This window comes from Asterias rubens, chromosome 5 (genome assembly GCF_902459465.1).
Source record: "Asterias rubens chromosome 5, eAstRub1.3, whole genome shotgun sequence".
Taxonomy (NCBI): domain Eukaryota; kingdom Metazoa; phylum Echinodermata; class Asteroidea; order Forcipulatida; family Asteriidae; genus Asterias; species Asterias rubens.
The window spans coordinates 9,076,354-9,098,095 of record NC_047066.1 but is presented as its reverse complement, the minus strand read 5'-3'; the positions used below and the strand labels follow the sequence as shown (position 1 = coordinate 9,098,095).

The 21,742-nt window shown below is 38.1% G+C and overlaps 1 protein-coding gene across 1 annotated transcript in view; it reads right to left on the bottom strand.

Annotated features, from left to right (window-relative positions):
• Positions 1-6,400: 6,400 nt before the first annotated feature.
• Positions 6,401-21,742, bottom strand: part of LOC117290587 (muscarinic acetylcholine receptor M3-like) — a 22,700-nt gene continuing 7,358 nt past the window's right edge. Inside the window, exons 2-3 of the mRNA XM_033772046.1 lie at positions 18,813-18,957; positions 6,401-8,177 (exon numbers count right to left, since the gene is read on the bottom strand). Of these exons, the coding sequence (XP_033627937.1) occupies positions 6,500-7,933 (1,434 nt within the window). The 5' untranslated portion in view covers positions 7,934-8,177; positions 18,813-18,957 and the 3' untranslated portion in view covers positions 6,401-6,499. The remainder of the gene's footprint in view (positions 8,178-18,812; positions 18,958-21,742) is intronic.

The window sequence follows — 21,742 nt, the reverse complement described above, 5'->3', positions numbered from 1 at the left end:
AAATGGCAAGGGCTAAGTCCAGCATTTTTATCAAATTTAGGCCTAAAGTTAAAAAAAATGGCAACGGTTAAGTTCAACATTTTCATCAAAATTAGGCCTAAAATTAAAACAATGGCAAGGGGTAACTTCAGCATTTTCATCAAATTTCGGCCTAAAATAAACAGGGTAAGTCCAGCATTTTTTTCAAAATAAGCCTAAAATTGAAAAAAATGGCAAGGGGTAAGTCCAGCATTTTGATCAAATTTAGGCCTAAAATTGAAAAAAATTTGCAAGGGTTAAGTTCAGCATTTTCATTAAAATTAGGCCTAAAATTGAAAAAATGGCAAGGAGTTAGTCCAGCATTTTAATCAAATTTAGGCCTAAAATTAAGAAAAATGGCAACGGTTAAGTTCAACATATTCATCAAATTAGGCATAAAATTGAAAAAGTGGCAAGGGGTAAGTCCAGCATTTTTATCAAATTTACGCCTAAAATTGAATCAAAAATGGCAAGGGTTATGTACAGCATTTCCATCAAAATTTTGCCTAAATTTGAAACAAATTGCATGGGGTAAGTGCAGCATTTTCATCAAAGTAAGGCCTAAAATTGAAAAATGGCAGGGGGTAAGTCCAGCATTTTCATCAAATTTAGGCCTAAAATTAAAAAATGGCGAGGGGTAAGTCAAGCATTTTCATCAAATTTAGGCCTAAAATTAAAAAAATGTCCAGCATTTTCATCAAGTTTAGGCCTAAAATTGAAAAAGTGGCAAGGGGTAAATCCAGCATTTTCATCAAAATAAGGCCTAAAATTGAAAAAATGGCAAGGGGTAAGTCCAACATATTCATAAAATTTTGGCAAATAATTTGAAAAATGGCAAGGGGTAAGTCCAGCATTTTCATCAAAACAAGGCCTAAAATTGAAAAAATGGCAAGGGGTAAGTCCAGCATTTTCATTAAAATTAGGCCTAAAATTTAGCAAATTGCAAGGGTTAAGTTCAGCATGTTCATCAAAATAAGGCCTAAAATTAAAAAAATGGCAAGGGGGGGGGGTAAGTCCAGCATTTTGATCAAATTTAGGCCTAAAATTGAAAAAAAATTGCAAGGGTTAAGTTCAGCATTTTCATCAAAATTAAGCCTAAAATTGAAAAAATGGCAAGGGGTAAGTCCAGCATTTTGATCAAATTTAGGCCTAAAATTGTAAAAAAATTGCAAGGGTTAAGTTCAGCATTTTCATTAAAATTAGGCCTTAAATTGAAAAAATGGCAAGGAGTTAGTCCAGCATTTTTTATCAAATTTAGGCCTTAAAAATGGCAAGTGGTAAGTCCAACATATTCATCAAATTTTGGCCTAAAATTTGAAAAATGGGAAGGGGTAAGTCCAGCATTTCCAACAAAATTTTGCCTAAAATTTAGCAAATTGCAAGGGTTAAGTTCAGCATGTTCATCAAAATAAGGCCTTAAATTAAAAAAATGGCAAGGGCCGGGGGTATTTTGATCAAATTAAGGCCTAAAATTGAAAAACAATTGCAAGGGTTAAGTTCAGCATTTTCATCAAAATTAAGCCTAAAATTGAAAAAATGGCAAGGGGTAAGTCCAGCATTTCCAACAAAATTTTGCCTAAAATTGAAATAATTGCAAGGGGTTAAGTCCAGCATTTTCATCAAAATAAGGCCTAAAATTGAAAAAATTGCAAGGTTTAAGTTCAGCATTTTCATCAAAATTAAGCCTAAAATTGAAAAAATGGCAAGGGGTAAGTCCAGCATTTTGATCAAATTTAGGCCTAAAATTGTAAAAAAATTGCAAGGGTTAAGTTCAGCATTTTCATTAAAATTAGGCCTAAAATTGAAAAAATGGCAAGGAGTTAGTCCAGCATTTTTATCAAATTTAGGCCTAAAGTTAAAAAAAATGGCAACGGTTAAGTTCAACATTTTCATCAAAATTAGGCCTAAAATTGAAAAAGTGGCAAGGGGTAAGTCCAGCATTTTTATCAAATTTATGCCTAAAATTTAATCAAAAATGGCAAGCATTTTCATTAAAATTAGGCCTAAAATTGAAAAAAATGGCAAGGAGTTAGTCCAGCATTTTTATCAAATTTAGGCCTAAAATTAAAAAAAATGGCAAGTGGTAAGTCCAACATATTCATCAAATTTTGGCCTAAATTTAAAAAAATGGCAAGGGGTAAGTCCAGCATGTTCATCAAAATAAAGCCTAAAATTAAAAAAAAATGGGAAGGGGTAAGTCCAGCATTGTTATCAAATTTAGGCCTAAAATTGAAAAAAACGGCAAGGGTTAAGTTCAGCAATTTTATCAAAATTAAGCCTAAAATTGAAAACATGGCATGCGGTAAGTCCATCATTTTCATCTAAATTAGGCCTAAAAGTGAAAAAATGGGAAGGGGGTAAGTCCAGCATTTCCAAAAAAATTTTGCCTAAAATTGAACAAATTGCAAGGGGTAAGTCCAGCATTTTCATCAAAATAAGGCCTAAAATTGAAAAAATTGCAAGGGGTAAGTCCAGCATTTTCATCAAAATATGGCCTAAAATGTCACAATGCTAAGGGACTTTGTAAAACCACATGTTCTCAATAGTATTTATTTATTTATTTATTTTTTTTTTTTTTTTTGGGGGGGGTCAATTCCCCCCCCCCTCTCCAAAAAAGGTTGATGATAATACTTAAACGGTTATGGTTAGGTTTAAAACAACTCGTACAAACCTTAATTTTGTTGACTTGGTAACACAATTCTGTTGGTCAAGTTGGTGAAATACTGCTCTGGAATGGCAAAGGTTGTGGGTTGGAATCACACCGAGAGTAAAATGCCCGGTGCTGATGTTTATCTTCACAAAACTCACAGGAGAGTACTGTGTGCCTACACACATTGGTGTATTTGTAAAAACAAACTAAGACTGTTAACTCCCGATCCCGAAGGTTTTTATTTTATTTTAATGGTAAAAGAAAACGACGTGAAAAACCTAAATAAATAAAGAAACAGCCGAGTTAATCTACCACAGCTGATGGCCTAGAGGTGCCTGGAAGCTCATTGATGACATTATCGTGTTGAGTTATAAAAATGTCCAACAACGAAGCTCTGACTCAGAGGTATATCAAAATCTCCCCTGTGAACTGGACACAAGCAATAGAAACCCGGCTCCGAAAACATGTCAATCTTACTTTAACTCTTAATTTTGACAGATTAATAATGCCTTCCCGTTTAATAGGAGTCTAATCGAGGAGATGTCTTTGACCGATGTTTGACTACCTTGTATTTTGAGGACAATTTCAAAATCACGCGTGTTTTTCATTGGAACGGGACTACAAGCAAGATGGTTATTAGAAACGAGGTAAACCTCGCGCGTAATCAAACTTCTGCCCAGAGCGCTGTTTTGTTGACATGTTAAAGCCACCGGACACATTTAGGAATTGTCAAAGACCAGTTTTCTCCCTTAATGTATCCCAACATATGAATAAAATTTTCAAATCTGTAAAAAAGTGGGACTCAACTGGACAAGAGAATAGAAAAAAACACAAGGCATGATTATTGCACTATAATTTGTGTGTTTTCAGATGCATAGTTATAGGGCTCCAGCTAAAAGCCGGCTTTTATTGTTTGAGTGAGAAGTTACCCCCTTCTGAAAAAAACTGCGTTACTTCAGAGGGAGCCGTTTTTTTTACATTGTGTTGTACCACCAACAGCTCTCCGTTGATCGTTACCAAGTAAGTTGCTTTGCTAAGTATTTCACGTCGCGTTTATATACTATTTGATAATCGAAATTTGAAACTTTAGGCCAATGGGTATGTCATTGTTATTCTTTATTTGGACATTCAACATCCACAAATAGTAATTACGTAGAATACAAGCAAATAAATTAATAAATATTTAAATATTCAAGTAAACAACTACCAAAAACAGGAACCATAAAGGCACAACAATGTCCAAAGCAACAGTAATGCGATTACCAGGATCAACACAATAAAAGGGTAACCATACAAGCTCAAAATCATGTTGATTCAGTCACAAACACATTTATAAATATTCCGTTTGATAGAAACATATGATTGAATAAATAATTTATAGAATCTGTCTGTGAATACAAAGCACACGTTCATCAGCATTACGTTCAGAAACCAACGACTCTGCTTTCGAAAACAAGCCTTGAGGCACGGTATGTTGTGAACATATATTTAGGAATGGTCTACTTTTTTGGTTAAATATTTTGTAATTTGCAGCTTATTGAACAAGAAAACACAGTGGTTGTATTATCAATTATAAAACTAAGACATATTGTGCATGTGGTAAACATCAATAAATCATTGATGGTATTTTGTTAAAAGTACAATGAATAAATAAACAGTGACTCCATATTTCAATACAAAACGTCAAATAAATATATCTTGCATAACTATTTCTTCAAGATATGATTAAAGGCAGAAACACGATTGGTAACTACTCAAAACACTGGTGAGAAACAACTCACTCTGAAGTAACGAACGCAGAGTTTGAGAAAGCCCTGCAGCCGATTTCACGAAACTTTACGCAGTTGTGTAAGTCCAAGTTACGCCATAAACGTTGCGCACGTGGACTTAATACGCAGTTGCGTAAAGTTTTGTGGAATTGGCTGCTTTTCAGATGCCTTACAAATTTTGTTAGGCATCTGAAAAGCACACAAACTATTTTGGGTGCAAGAAGGATCTAAATTGAGTCCAAGTTTCAACAGCTTTATTATTGTATGCATTTATTGGTCTTTGACTAATATTACCAAACGTGTCCAGTGCCTTTAAACAATCAATGCTGAAATGTTGGATGGAGGATGGATTTGACGTAAAACTTTATTCCTGACTGCAGCCATACTTATGTCCCTGACAAAAATTTACAGTGGACACTATTGGTAATTGTCAAAGACTAGTCTTCACAGTTTGTGTATCTCAACATATGCATAAAATAACAAACCTGTGAAAATTTGAGCTCAATCGGTCGTCGAAGTTGCGAGATAACAATGAAAGAAAAAACACCATTGTCTGACGAAGTTGTGTACTTTCTGATGCTTGATTTCGACACCTCAAATTCTAAACTTGAGGTCTCGAAAAAAAAATCGTGGAAAATTACTTTCTCGAAAACTACGTCACTTCAGAGGGAGCTGTTTCTCACAATGTTTTATACTATCACCCTCTCCCCATTACTCTTAATCAAGAAAGAATTTATGATGATAATTACTTTGAGTAATTACCAATAGTGTCCACTGCCTTTAATACATCCTTGATAAAAATTACAACTGTGAGTTGTTTGTTTGCTGTTCAGTGAAGTTAATATATCTGTCACTTTTTGACGTGTTGAGCATTAACTGCAGGGAATTTATTTGATCTTTTTTTCTTGTTTAACACTAATTGGACACCTTTACGTATTGTCAGCCTTGAGACTCAAAGAATCTACAACGTATTCTTGCTGATTGGGCTCGCACAAAAATTATCACTATTTTTTTTAAGACCTTTTTTCTGTTTTTGTTTTTCTGTGGGGGAGTGGCAGTGAAGGGTGCGTCTAACTGATTTTTTCAAATGCTCGAATGGTTTACACTTCATTTGTGCTATAGCCAATTAGCCATTTTGAGATACTGGTGGACACAATACTTTGACAATGTTGGGTTTGGGTAAATGTATCTGTATACAACCAAACCAAGCAATGAACTCCTAGTGTGTCAACCATACCACGAAAAGGCTTATGAAGTGCAGTTTGGAAACGCTCGTCTAAGTCACTGTATAATATGAATGTATACATAACGTCATGACCGCCATCTTTGATGAAACGTTCACGCATGAAAAGGCTCTCCTTGTAAGAGAGTTGTATACACACGTGCACTTGTTCATTGTTTATCATCAAATCTGGCGATTGATTCCGCTATGTGCATTCATCTCATGTATCATAAGTTTTTCCGAGTTCCTATTAATTTTTGTGCCATAACCAGACAAATTAATTACTATAATAACACAACTCAGTTGCAAAAAACTTGTACCAAGCGCTAGGCAAAAATTAATCTCGTTTATACCGAGAACACCCTACCAGCCAAAATATATCAAATCATTCACATGTTTATTGGTATCCATTTGCTTTTTGCAATTTCTTTTGCAGCATTTTCTGCCAAACAGCTCTTAGATGCTGTGGCCCTACCACATTAGTCACATGTTGCCTAGTAAACCCAGATTATATTTTGCTGGGAAATTTCTTGTGCAGCATTTTATTTCATCAAGCAGGTTATAGATTATGTCCAGTCAACTTGAGTAATGCATACGTTGTTTAGCTGCTCGAATGCACTTAATACGTTCATTCCAAGCAAAAACGTCTAAATCCTACACAATAGTAAATGCACGGTTGTCCAACAAAGCATTTGGAGGTGTGGTTGACACAATACTGTGTCACTGCAGGGTTTGGATAAATGTCACTGCAGGGTTTGGATAAATGTCACTGTATACACCCACATCAAACAGTGCACTCTTGTAATATCCACCATATCTCTGGAGCGTCCAGAATGTACTTCAGGTCTTGTTTTCACCAAGTATACCATCGTCAAACGAGGAGACTTCGTGGATATTCGAGATGCACTTCCTGCAGAACAGTCTTCTAAATGCCTTTCTGAAGTCAATACTGAAGCCGTACAGGAAAGGGTTAAGGGTCGAGTTCAAGTAGGCCATCCAGTAGGAAGCCTCGTACAGTTTCCCTGGTATGCATTCACAGAATCCATTGATGGGAAATAGGACAACGAATGGGAGCCAGCAGATGAGGAATAAGACCACGATGATGCCAAGGGTTCGGGCGGTTCTTCTGTTAATTTCCGCGTACTTGGCGCGAATCTTGCGCAGTCTCAACTTTTTCAACTCTACTGCAGTCGAATCCGGGTTCATTGTAGCTACGCATAAAGACAGTGTTGTCACTGTGTCGTTCAATGGTCTCAGGCGCGTAGTTGAGTTATCGAGTCCGCCATTTTGTCCAGTAGTGATATCCAAGTCGACTGCCTTTGTCTCGAGTGTACTATCGCAATGAGACGTCTGGGTTTCTGACGTTCTACCAGAGCTAAATCCATGGTTCTGATACGTATGCGTTGAGATAAGCTCCAAGGGATCGTCCGTGCGCTTATAGGTGCGATGTGATTTTCCATTGGTAGAGTCAATGCCAACAACTTGACCTTTAAACTTATCTCCCTTCGTTTCCTTACAATCTTCAAGACTCTCCATATTTCTAAATTGTCTCTTCACTGCTAAGTACACCTTCATGTACAGGAAAACCATTGCGAACATGGGAATGTAATAAATACATATAGAAGACATAAGTACATAAATGGGATCAGTTAAATACGAACATTCGTTCTCTTGCGCAAAGTTCCCGTCGACAAAGCGGAATACAGCAATCGCTGGTACCCAGCACACAGCTGATATGGTCCATATACACGCAACAAAGAACAGCGCCCTCTTGCGGCTTCTCCGACCCATATGTTTGAGAGGTTGTGTAATGGCCCAGTAGCGATCCAGCGATATCATGCATAGACTCAGCATCGAGGCGGTGCAGCACATAAAGTCAAACACAATCCACAGGTCACATATGATACCACCCAGAGCCCAGTAGCCCAACACCGTATACGAGGCCATGCAGGGCATGACCAGAGCTCCCACAATGCAATCCGCGGTTGCCAGGCTGATGATGTAATAGTTACTGAGTTTGCGCAGTTTGCGGTCGATGACAACCAATATGATGATGATCGTGTTGGGAATGACAGTAACAAGAAATATAAGAAATGCAACAGTGGCCGCGAGGATGTACCGGTACGTTTCAAAAGGAACATCGGTGGCCATATTTGGTATCGATGACGTCAAGTTGTCATCATCATATTCCAAAGCAACAGACATGTTACTTGATGTTGTCATGGTGGTAGATAATGTCACATAATCCAACATAGATGTATTCGGTAACGCCATTGTTGTTTTAAAATGTATCTACCATTGGTCTCGAACACAACATGATCCTGGTGCCGAAAATAGCGAGGTGTCTACATTCCTTGAAATTAACCGTTTGTAATTCAGTTTGAGGTCCTGTAGTTTGATTGGCTGGATCGGCACTCACTGGCCAGGCAGTTACTGTTTGTGTAACTCCAAATATTTCATTTGATTCATCCAGTTAAGTATAAAAACCGAAGGTAAATCAGTGTCGTTCTTCAACATCCTGAAAGAAAACAAACAAACAAACAAACAAAGATTATACAATTTGAAAAAAAACAGTCAAATTTATGCTTTGATGAAAAAAGAAAGAAAGAAAAAACAAGAAATCTTCATTCCATTATTTTAAATAGTTTCTCACCAACTTAGAACTGCTGGCAGTGCCAATTAGCCTTGTTGAGGTTGTGTACGCCACAAATGGGATGCAATGTTTGATTTGGATATTTACATAATAATTTACCCAAACCAATCAGTGTTACAGTAATGTTTCCACCATATCTCAAACTAGCTTATACTCTTCGATGGTGAAAGTTTGCTTTAAGTATAAGTGAACCAAAACAATCATAACACTCAGTATAATGCAATTCAACACACTGCATCAATCTAATATATATTGCTTATAATGCATGCATGAGAAAGGGCTCACATAGCGAGAAGGCAGAATGAAGAAATATTGTCTTGGTATGAAAAAGATGCAACGACAAAACGTTGAATACAAACCATTTTGCTCGTTTGTGCCCATCAGAAAAAAAAACCGAACAAAATATGAATTTCATCTTATCATCAAAAAGTATGGGGTATCGGTTTAAGTTGAAAATTAAACAAATCGCAGTTGTTAACTATCACACGAAGCTTTTAAATGATAAGGTATATACATTGCAAACAAGTAATCCCCCTTTTATAAAACTAATCGATACTGTACAGGGACACACTGCCTTTGGATTAGGCGTTTTTGAAAGGCATTTAAACACGGTTGGTTCGAAATATATTTTATAAAAATATAGAATAAAATGGTTCGCTCAATTATCTATTGAAGTTGTGTGACATCCCTTTTACATCGTGAACTAACACGGTTGGTTCCACAAAGCAGCGGCCTTTGCGAAGTAAACATTTAAATCACAATTTCGAGGTATGTTTGTGTGAATCAGTCTTGCCAACCATGTTATCCCATCAGCGGGCGTACAGGCCAACATTTTCTTTTGTTGGTAATAATAATAATAAGACATTTGTAAAGCGCCTAATGCAAAAGCCTCTTAGCGCATTAAAGAAACAATAAAATAAACAATTAGAGAAAGATACAAGATACAAATAGGCAAATTACAAAAAAAGAAGCTTTAAACAAATGAGTTTTCAACAAGGACTTAAAACATTGTAAAGTATTAGCTTGGCAAATATGCACAGGAAGACTATTCCAAAGAAACGGTGCGGCGTAAGAAAAAGATCTGTGGCCATAAAAAATGGAAGAAGCTCTAGTAGCAGAAAGCAATGACTGTTGAGATGATCGTTAAGTCCGAGTAGGGGAATAATGATGAACAAGTTCGGATAAATAAGCAGGAGGTAAACAAATCACCTTGGTTCGCATGGTCGGCCGAATGTTTGTAAAACACTCCATCGTATTGCACAGAAGTTTTAAACAAATTATCGATTTCTGCAAACTTTCAAATTAATAAAATACCTCCCATAATTAGTTGTTTTGTTTTCAACAAAATAATACTTTTGATTAATTTTTACAACATTGTTACAAGCAAGAGAGATGTGTTTTGATTTGCGTTGATGGCTTTCCATAGTTTTCTAACCTGGGCTGGCAACACAGTCGCTGCAAAAGAAAGTTCTATATTGGTTGAAACAAACCATGACAAGAAAACAAAATCTGGGACCTGACCCCCTTAATTTTGGTCCATTCTAGGATATCAATGAATTCAACTCTCCACAGCCAATACACTTTGGAGAATTTACTTAATTAGTGAATAATTATGTGGTTTGACTTATTGATGGCTATATGGCTCAGTACAAGGTTGACGCGAGAAGAGCAAAGCCAACCTTTGAACACATGTGCATTAAAGGTAAGGTACTCGTTTGGTAATTACTCAAAACAAATTTCAACTTAAAAACTGACTTGGTAACAAGCATTGTGCAGCTGTTGATACTATAAATATAGAAAGATAATAGAGGTAAAAGAGCCAAAAGATTCCTATCTGCGAGCACACAAATTCGTCCAACAAGGGTGTTTTTTCTTTCATCATTTTCTCGCAACTTTGATGACAGATTGAGTCAAAATTTTCACAGGATGTTATGCTTATGTTGGGATACACCAGGGGTGCGTTTTGGCGACCCCAACCAAAAACTGTTTCGGTCGTTGATCGTTGGTTCTGCTGTTCAGACTGAACGATAACCGAGTTGTGAGCTCGGTTACCGTTTTGGTTATGACGTAAGAAACAATTATTGGTTACAGCCGCCAAAACGCACCCCAAGTGAGAAGACTGGTCTTTGGCATGCCAAAGACCAGTCTTCACAATTACCAAACGTGTTCAGTGCCTTTAATTACCCTTTAGACAGTATGACATGTCATGAACGAACTGCTGTGTATCCGTGCAGCGAAGGAACGTTCCAGGTTTGTATATTGACAGCATGGACGCTCATCCCATGCCCAGTTCGAATTGACATTTCCGACACTGAAAAGCGTATTACAAATATTCAAAATGTTTGGACATTGGTAAGGCCGAACATAGCAACTGATTATTTGTAAATAATCAAAACGACGATGAAATCCATTTCATCAGACGCTCATATCAGTTCGCATTGACATTTTCGGCACAAAACAAACATTCAACATATTAAAACAAAAACTGTTTGAACATTGCTAAGGCCGAACGTAATAAGTAATTTGTCAAACAGCGGTCCAATCCATTTCACCAGATGCTCATTCTAGTTCTCATTGACATTTCCGGCAGAACAAATTTTATATATAATTAGCAAACCACCCAAATTGTTAGCATACTGATAAGGCCGAGCGTAATAAGTAATTTGTAAATAATCAAAACAACAACACAAAACATTTCAATGCTCTAATTGGTAATTACTCAAAAAACTTATTAGCATAAACCTTACTTGGTAGCGAGTAATGGGGAAAGGTTGTAGTATAAAACTTTATGAGAAATGGCTCCCTCTGGAGTGACGTATTTTTCGAGAAAGACGTAACTTTCAACGAAATTGATTTCGAGACCTCAGATTTGAAATTTGAGGTCTCGAAATCAAGCATCTGAAAGCACATAACTTCGTGTGAAAAGGGTGTTTTTTCGACGACTAATTGAGCTCAAATTTTCACAGGTTTGTTATTTTATGCACATGTTGAGATACACCAAGTGAGAAGACTGGTCTTTGACAATTACCACTATAGTGTCCAGTGTCTTTAAAACATCTGTTTACAACTACGGATGGTGCATCAATAGAGACAGAAGAGGACTACCCTGACACTTTGTGCATCACCTCGGGTCCATTTACGGATTTCCTGGAAGTTATACTCTTTTCATCAATTTAGTCTTTTGGTTTTTATCCTAACTTCGATGTGTGTTAGCACTGTAACCTACGAGACCAACGAGATTGCCCGGTGGCTAGAGGCAGTACGAATCCTATATTTTTTACAAATAATAATAGTGGCTTCTTATATAGCGCTCACAGGTCCGTCACGCAGTGACGCTGATGGCGATGGTGTGATCCAAGCACACACACATACAGCCTGTGCCGCCAAATATGTAGCGCAATCAAGGCTAATCAACCACAATAACCAACTCCCTGCCCTCACGGGTACCCATTTACCCCTGGGTGGAGAGAAGCAATTATAGTTATCAGCGGGTACAGCAACGTGTACCGCAACGATTGAATTATAATATATGATGTGAAAATGTGTTCACCTTATACAAGTAATCACTGTTGTTGATTTGCAATTATTCTAACAAAATTACCCCTGGGTGGAGAGAAGCAATTATAGTTATCAGCGGGTACAGCAACGTGTACCGCAACGATTGAATTATAATATATGATGTGAAAATGTGTTCACCTTATACAAGTAATCACTGTTGTTGATTTGAAATTATTCTAACAAAATCATTCGAAATTTTGGTTGCAAGATCAAATTCTAGCCCTGAACCGTGTTCGCTAAAAATGTGATAATAACTAACTTCCCAATTATAATGGTGGACAAATACATTACCGATGTATTGCAAACGTCTTAAAATCACTCTTTGAAAACAATGTGTTTGACAACTAGCAGGGTGTATAAGTTTACAAAATGACCCAAGTTATTGTACAATCCGATGTTGTCAATTTAAAGGTGATCTGCTCAAATTATTGGATGCGTGCCAGTGAAGGTTGGTAACTGTCGTATGAGCAAACACTAATAAACTTATGGTTTAACTATTATCAATATCGTTTCTGCTTGATGTGTAACCGCTGTCACTGACAAACTATTTTAACGGGAAGTTTCTATATTGACTTACTGTCAAGCTGGTGCGAACTGGGACACTACGAGACGCTGCGTCGCCTCCCTGATGTAGGGAGTCCCTACGGGGCGTGGAGCAAACGTCAATGGAACAAACCTTAAAGACACTGAATACGTTTGGCAGTTGTCAAAGACCAGTATTTTTTCACCTTGTGTATCTCAACATATGCATACAAAACGGACCTGTGAAAAAGAGGGCTCAATTGGTCATCAAAGTTGAAAAAAAAAAAACCCTTGATAGACAAACGTGTGCTTCCAGATGCGTGGAACAGTCGTTTTCAGATTATTTGAGTGAGAAATTGCTCCTTTCTCAAAAACTACGTTACGTCAGAGGGGTAGTTTATCACAATGTGTTACCCTATCAACAACTCTCCGTTGCTCGTTACCAAGTAAGTTTTAAAGGAACACGTTGCCTTGGATCGGACGAGGTGGTCTATTAAAAGCGTTTCCGTTTTTCTATAAAATGCATATGGTTGGAAAGATGTTGTAAAAATAGAATACAATGATCCACACAATTATGCTTCGAAATTGCGTGGTTTTCATTTTACTGTGCGAATTAACACGGTCGCCCATTTATAGTCAAACAATTGACTCCCATAAATGGCCGAATGTGTTAGTCGACGAGGTAAAAGGAAATCCGTGCAAATTCGAGGCATGTTTGTGTGGATCATTGTATTCTACTTTTACAACATCTTTCTAACCATATGCATTGTATAATAAACGGTTACAAAACGCTTTTCAAAGACGTCCAACTCGACCGATCCAAGGCAACGTGTTGGTCGTGGAAAGCTTCATTAAACAATGAACAAACCCTTCCTTCGTGTACAAGCACAACACGATATTACGAAAAGCTTGGTTTTCGTTCACGTCGAATCAGTGTTGCTTCGCTTTGCTTTGAAAAAAGAAAATGAAAAACGCAAACAATAATTAGGATGGGGCGGAACGGCGATATTTCAACCTTAGTATAGTTGACCCACATTATATTAAAGTTGTCTTAATCTTTAAAAGATTATTATAACAAACGGACCGTTCTCTTATAACAACTTGCGGTTGCATGGGGCCTAAGATCTGATGAATTTATGTGTGTCTGTCAATATAGGTTGCAAGCAAGCTGCCCAACTAGTATTCAGAAATTATTTTGCTAAATATAGTTGGAATAATATTTCTTCTACCAAATGTTTTCTTTCCCTGTGCAATCACCGTGATGTCCCTATGTGCTGTAAAAGGAAATAAACTATTATTGTACAAAGTAAATAGATATGTTTTTGTTTGACAACCTCTGGAAGACTGTTCCATAACTGAAATGCTGCATATTGGAAAGAGCGGGAACCGTACCACTTGGTTTTGATAACTGGGGGAGTCAGAAGGGTCACAGAAGATCACAGATTTGATATTTCATGCTATGACCCAGATCATTGCACTTTCTTTGAAGAATTAATGGAGTGTTATGGTTAAAACTACGACTCCCGAGGTGATCCCATGAGCGTTTTATTTTCCCGAGGCGCAGCCATACAGTAGGGTTTTGCCTCTCACGTGACTCAAAAGACCTGTACCTTTAAGTACTTAGTCCTGCATACAATCTTTTCAAAAATAGTTAAATAATTAAATCGGTTTACAATTTAAACTGATTAAACTTAAATAGCCTACTGTTAAATAGCAAGTGAATATTTGCCCATTGTTTATTAATTGATGATCCGTGCATTTTTATTGAATACGCTATTTGTAACACAAAGGTAGTAGTCGCTAAATTGGACGGAAGGCATTTCTGGACAACAATGGTATATATGGCCATACCAGTCTTTCTTACAGCTAAATTTGATCAGATTTTAAGGGAAAGGCATTGTGAATATGATGCGTTGATATTAACTTTAAAAATTTTGGACGCACACGGGAGTTAAAAGCTTTTTAAACCGAATGCAAGAATTTACTAGATGCGCCTATTTTCCCGAGGCGCAGCTATACAGTAGGGTTTTGCATCTCACATTACTCAAAAGACCTGTACCTTTCGCAGAAGTACTTAGGCCTACATACAATCTTTTCAAAAGAATAGTTAAATAATTGAATCGGTTTAAAATTAAAACTGATTAAACTTAAATAGCCTACTGTTAAACAGCAAGTGAATATTTGCCCATTGTTTATTAATTGATGATCCGTGTAATTTATTGAATACGCTATTTGTAACACAAAGGTAGTAATCGCTAAATTGGACGGAAGGCATTTCTGGACGACAATGGTATATGGCCATACCAGTCTTTCTTACAGCTAAATTTGATCAGATTTTAAGGGAAAGGCATTGTGAATATGATGCGTTGATATTAACTTTAAAAATTTTGGACGCACACGGGAGTTAAAAGCTTTTTAAACCGAATGCAAGAATTTACTAGATGCGCCCTTGGCTATCTGTTATGAAGTATTTTCTTTTGTTTTGCTTGCAAGAAAAATAAGAAGAAAGGCTACTGAAATGTGATTTGTTTTTGCCTCCACACTAAAAAAACACAAAGCTCTTTGCAAAACTATTCTAGTCAACAAATTTGCAATTTGCAAGCTTTTGTAATGCAAGGAGGTTTGGACAATGGCTCGTCGTGTGTCTCAGACTTAAAAGAGCCCAGACGAAATACTTACATATGTACGAGAACGTATTGAAATGTGTTTAGGTTTTTATTTGTTTGTTGGCTTGAAGGCTTGATCTAGACCGAAATAGAAACGTCCCTGCATGCTCTCTGTCTAACATGTTGCCACTGAGTTAACCAACTATTCAAAAACATTAGACGGGTTGTGAATGGTGACGCAACTATTCTTAGAATTATACAGGGGTGCTGTGCAGGCTGATGGCAATGCTGGAGATAATGGGATTCGGGGCATTTTGGTGTCTCTAATATGGAGTTTACAAACAGTCAGAGTTACGTGAAGGGTATTTGGCTATCGCAGGTTCATGTGAAACAAATCTTGGTAGAAAAAACAAGCAGTGGATCTGTATTGGAAATAAGTTATATACACAAGTTGACGGCTTTAGCTTTTTGAAATGAAGAAATATTTGAGAAAAGTGAATCAAAAGCTTTTCACTTGGACAGCTGCTCAATGAGCTTGTATCATTCAAATACACACAATATCCTAAACATGTTTAGGGCTATATACATGTGAACAAGTTGTACAAAACGTATCCTAAAGACCGGTGTTGAAAATCTTAACACTGTTTGACAGTATAATATTGTCAATCCCTACCCGTGACAGCTTGATTGTCGTACCATTCAGTATACTAATGACCTACCACCATGGACACATTAGTCATCGACAAGATATTTCACGCGCACACATTTCGCTCCTTAATCTCTATTTTTGGGGCAATTTGTTAATTTTGGCCTGTAGCGTGACCAATTCTTTCTAGTTGTCTATTTACTATATTAAGTAGAGTACGTGCTGGGTCTGATCTCTGTGCTGAAAAAAGATTGAGATTTTGACCAATTTTTTAAAGGAAGGGATAGCCTACGTTTGATAATTAAATGACATACTAAATTTTGGTTCGAGGCCTACAGCAGCTTTCGTAGTAAAAACAAAAAGCATTTTGAGAAACATTTCACTTAAGTGGAAAGTATAACTGTTTTTAGCCACAAGGTTTGAATCTTAGAAGCGTAACTGTCAGTTATACTTCTTAGATTATTGTCTTCCAATTATGGGCTACTTATAAAACTATGTTTGTTTAAGACACTATTGGTAATTATTCAAAAGAATTATTAGCAATAGCATAAAACCTTACTTGGTAATGAGTATTGGGGAGCTGTTGATAGCATAAAACATTGTGAGAAACGGCTCCCTCTGAAGTAACGTAGTTTTGGAGAAATAAGTAATTTTCCGCGAATTGGATTTCGAGACCTCAGATTTAGAACTTGAGGTCTCGAAATCGAGCATCTGCTGAAAGCACTCAACTTTCAAGGGTGACAAAGGTTTTTTTCTTTCATTATTATGTCGCAACTTCGACAACAAATTGAGCTCAAATTTTCACAGGTTTGTTATTTTATTAATATGCTGAGATACAGCAAGTAAGAAGACCGGTCTTTGACAGTTACCATTAGTGCCCAGTGTCTTTAAAGCATGTACTACGGTGCTCTGCAAGTGCCATCAAACTTCTTGAGCCTGAGATCATTCATGTAAGTAGAATGCGAACCTTCCAAGATAATTGATCTTGAATGATGACATACTGAAGAGAAAGGATGTAGTATTCATTGGGTAATCTATCTCGTAGGCATATGGAGTGTGACACTAAATTATCAGGGGAAGACGACCGCCCACTTAACGTTGCCATCCCGATGAAAAAAAAATACACTGAAGACGACATCCCCCTTGCATGATGTCGACATCCAGATGACAATTTTCCTGGGAAGACATCATCAACTTTTAATATGTCGCTGCCTGAGATAAATTATCTCAGCATGACTTCATCTTACGTTTGTGGCGTCATCATGCCTGTGGTAATTTATCTGAGCATCTCAACATGTCGGATGGCACTTCCGGAGCACCGTAGTAAACGGTTGCAAATGTTAATATATTTTAGTTCTTAGCAGACGTAACTGCGTAGCAGCCTTTTGAATTTAGCCTTCAGCTTATGAGGAGATGTTAATTTAACTTAACTTAATTACATTATTATAAAGCGCTTTAACACTGTTTCATCAAATAAAGCGCTGTACCAGTCAAAAAATAGTACACAAAAAATACAAAAATAAGCATTTTATATCGACGAGTGACTTATAAGATGAACAAAATACTGCAGAGCAAAACGAATTTTACCAGAAAAGATAATTTTGATTATCTTTTTAGTGATACGTACAAATTTGATTTCACAAATTGTTTATACACTGGTCTCTCAAATGTATTGAACGTGATCCAATGATTCTTTAGTAATGTGTTTTTTTCTTCTGCCCCATAGGCTGACATTAGTCCAGTGTCGCATGCGATTATGTCGTCTGTGCATTTTTTGTTGCCTCCCATTGAGAGTGAACAGTTTTCTAAATAATCTCCGTTTTTGGGTGTAATAGTTTTTACGCTATTTAAATTTTGATTGTAATGTTTTACTCATATGTTTAATTAATTAATTTCAAGTAATTGTTCTCCTTCCTATAGGAGTGTACAGTATTTCTCCCTCTCAGTTTTTCTGTGTAAGATTTAGGTAATTTTAAATAGTAATGTAATGTTTTACTCCAAATTTTTAACTATGTAACTGTTCATGTAATTCTGCTGCTGGCAGCGAACTGAATAGATTTTTAATAAACCATTGAATAAATTACTATCCAAAGGACCTTATTGCATATGCAATAATGTCCGCCGGACGGTTTTGCATATGCAATCGTGTCCGCCCGGACGCTGCTGCATAATGCAGTTGTATCTGCCTGGACACATTTGCATATGCAGTTGTGTCCGCCCCCGTGCAAAACCGTCCTTGCAGTAAATTAAACGCCCTTGGTCGACGGAACACGTTCGCCATTTTTTTTACAGGCTATAAAAGTGCATGTCATGACTGTTTATGGGAAATGTTCGGCCATTGGGTATTCGCTGCAATAATAAAATTAAAACGTGAGTATTCATGCTGCATATTAGTAGGTTCAGTGCATGCACGCTCACTTACGCGCGTACATACATGTACATTACAGTCATGTACATGTCCACCGGACGGTTTTTGCATAGCCCAGGACACGGTTGCATATGTAAAAGTGTCCGGAGCGAACAGTATTGCATGGCGGACACAATTGCATCTGATACCGGCATTGGGTAGGTCTACTGTCTGTTCCTTGTTTCTGAAAGCAGACATAATTGGGGAACACCATGGGTTTTTGCATATCTGTGGACTTATTCTTAAAAACAAAAACGTTACTCGCTTATTGTTTAGCAGGATAGTTTAGAGTTAAAAAAAATACGGAGGCTAGAATGATAAGCAAGACGTGATGTTATAAATGCATCGTGGGATAAAGAATATTCCTTTTGGTTTTACCCTTACACCGAAGTGTGTTAGCACTGTATGATCAGTGCTTTCCCGTGTGTTTTGAAATAAATCACAGGAAAATCACTCATGAGGGATTCGAACCCATGACCAGTATAAATTTGGTATCTTATCAACTAGACCAGCGAGATTATCCAGTAGCTAGAAGCAGTTAGAATCCTACATTTTAGCAGTGGTTACCGCAACGACATGATTTGGGTAGATACCTGAGTTTGAAAAAAAAAATCTTTCAGCTACGCACGTCTTCAGTGAAGTCGTCGTTATTTTGACAAAATTGTAATAATACAAAGAGACGGCCTTTCAAATTATACTTTAATCTGCTGATACTATTTGCCCCTCCCCAAAGAAAAAAACAGTCAGTCTTATTTTCTCACCTTAGCTATCTCTTTTCGTATCTCGCTGCTCTCTCCAAGTCACCTCGGGATTATAATCTGTTGAATTCCACATAATACGAATTTAAATTCTTTGCTGTCCTTGGATATCCTTCCGAACGTCCGTCTCATGTTATTGCAGCTAAACCTAAAAGTTGGGAGAGCAAAAAAAGTAATGTCCCTTTATTAAAGGATTTGGGTACTTTTTCAAAATGTCCATAGATTTACATTAAACTTACAGGGTTTGAAGATAATGATAGTGGAAAGCTTCCCGTGAAATCTTACTTACTGAGGTGCTGTAGTTTTTGAGAAATGCGAAAAACAATGTCATGAAAATACGTTTGTAAATGATTAAAATAATTTTCGTCTCATGAGACGAAAATTATTTTACTGACATTGTTGTACTCATTTCTCAAAAACTACAGCACCTCAGCACGTAGTATTTTCAGGGAAGCTTTCTACTATCATTATCTTCAAACTGTGTAAGTTTAGTGTAAATCTGTGGACATTGTGTTTTTTGCCCTACAAAAGTTTCATAGCCCTTTAAGACGATGAAATTAACACTACATTCCCTATTTTTCAATGTAAAATTTGCATCGTGGATGAATGAAACATTAGTGTTGGTTTTACCCCAACACATATGTGTATGTATGAACTGTAACTCAGTACTGTCCCCCAAAAAATTCACATGCATACTACTTGGGTGGGATTCGAACCCACGACCCTTGCAATTGTAGACTGTACTATTAGGCCGTATCCGAATTGGTGGCTACGGCTGCGGCTACGACCGTTGTCAGGGGTGTTGCTAAGGGCGTCCTATACTTCAATGCATGACGACGCGGCGATCCGGCCGTGGCCGTAGCCGTAGTCGCCAATTCGGATACGGCCTAAGTTTCTTAACAACTAGACCACTGAGATTGCCCGGTAGTTATGAAGCTTGTAAAACCAAAATTAATATACCTTCGATAATGTTAATAATGGGAACCGAGCAACGATCACCACGTGACGATGAAGATCATTGTTTTGGCATTCATATTGTTTTTTTTTTCAATTAATACAATGCATTAAATAACAAACCTATGGAAATTTTGACTCAAATTGTTATCGAAATTACAAGAAAATACTGAAAGAAAAAGCACCCTTGATGCACAAATGTGTGTGCTTTCCGATGCCTAAACAAATATTGAAAGACCCAAAGGCCTGAGGTCTTTCAATGTTTAAGTAAGATTACTCTCTCTAAAAACTAGGTTACTTCAGCAGTTTCTCACAATGTTTTATACTAAAAACAAATTTTCTTTGCTCATTATCAATTAAGTTTGTGTGTGCTTATGACTCTTTGAAGTAACTATCAATAGTGTCCCGTGCCTTTAAATAACATATACAAATCCACTATCTAGGTCTATGCATTTAGGGTATTTTAAAGTTGTAATGGTTGTCCCCAACAATCGCACACAATCCGTCCTGACCTAACAAATCTCAACCCTTGGACGAGTCTGCACGCTAAAATCAGTTAAAGATACTAGACTCGTTTGGTAAATTGTCAAAGATCAGTCTTCGCACTTAGTGTATCTTCACTATGCACTAAATAAAAAACCTGTGAAAATTTGAGCTCAATCGGTGGAAAGAGGGCATCATAGTTACACTATACAAAGGGAAGGGCCCCCGCACTGAATGCAGTAGCTACCGGCCCATCACGCTTCTATCTGTTCCAGGGAAGGTTTTTTGCTCACGTCCTCCTGGCCCGGTTGAACCCCTTGCTTGTTGAGCACAGACGACCAGAGCAATCTGGATTCACGGCTGGTCGCTCCGCCATGGATGCCATTCTCGCCCTTCGTCTGCTGTCCGAGCTGCATCACGAGTTCCAACAACCCTTATCAGTGGCCTACGTTGGCCTGAAGGCAGCTTTTGACTCGGTCGATAGGAAAGCACTTTGGAAAGCCCTCCAAGGCATAGGAGTTTCAGACCATCTCCTTACCCTCATCAAGGATCTCCATACCAGCACCACCGCTAGGGTGCGCCAAGGAAGGAATACCTCCGAAAGCTTCCTCACGTGTAAGGCAGGGCTACATCCTGGCACCCTCCCTTTTCTGCCGTGCGATGGACTGGATCCTTGATAGGGCTACTATGGTAGGGATCACCGTCGGTCAGTTCAGGTTTTCAGACCTGGACTACGCAGATGATGTCGCTCTCGTCAGTAACAATACCAACAATCTGAATACCGCAATCCAGTCTTTTCAGAGCGAGGCTGCCTACCTTGGCCTCAACATCTCTTGGCATAAAACGAAAATGCAAACTCTAGGTCCGGGCGGCTCCGGCACTCCTTCTCATGTTGTGGTGAATGGCCAGTCTGTCGACATTGTGGAGGATTTTGTATATATCTGGGAAGCAAGATCTCCAACACTGGGCGCAGTGAACCCGACATCCTCAGACGCCTCGGTCTCGCTTCATCCGCTATGAACAGCTTACGCAGAATTTGGAGGCTAAAGAGTCTGAAACTCACCACCAAGCTGGGCATATACCGGACATGTGTCATTCCCGTCCTGCTATACGGCTCAGAAACCTAGACCCTTATCAACCCCGACCTCAGAAGACTTGAGTCATTCCACCAGAGGTCTCAACGCTCAATCCTCGGCATCCAGTGGTTCAACTTCATCAGTAACATCGAGGTCACCCACAGGACAGGACTGCCCACCATCAACTACCAAATCCGACGTCGCCGCACCGCCTTCTTCGGTCACGTCGCTCGCCTGGCTGACAACATCCCAGCCAAAAGTGCTCTGGGCATCGCCGTCGATTCCAGGCGAGGTAAACCACCAGGTCCCGGCTGGAAGAGACCCCGCGGTCGTTCCAGGTCATCCTGGCAAGAACAACTGGGTCGGCCCAGCGTGATTGACGGCATGTGGGACGAGTGAGTGAGTGGTCGTCAAAGTTGC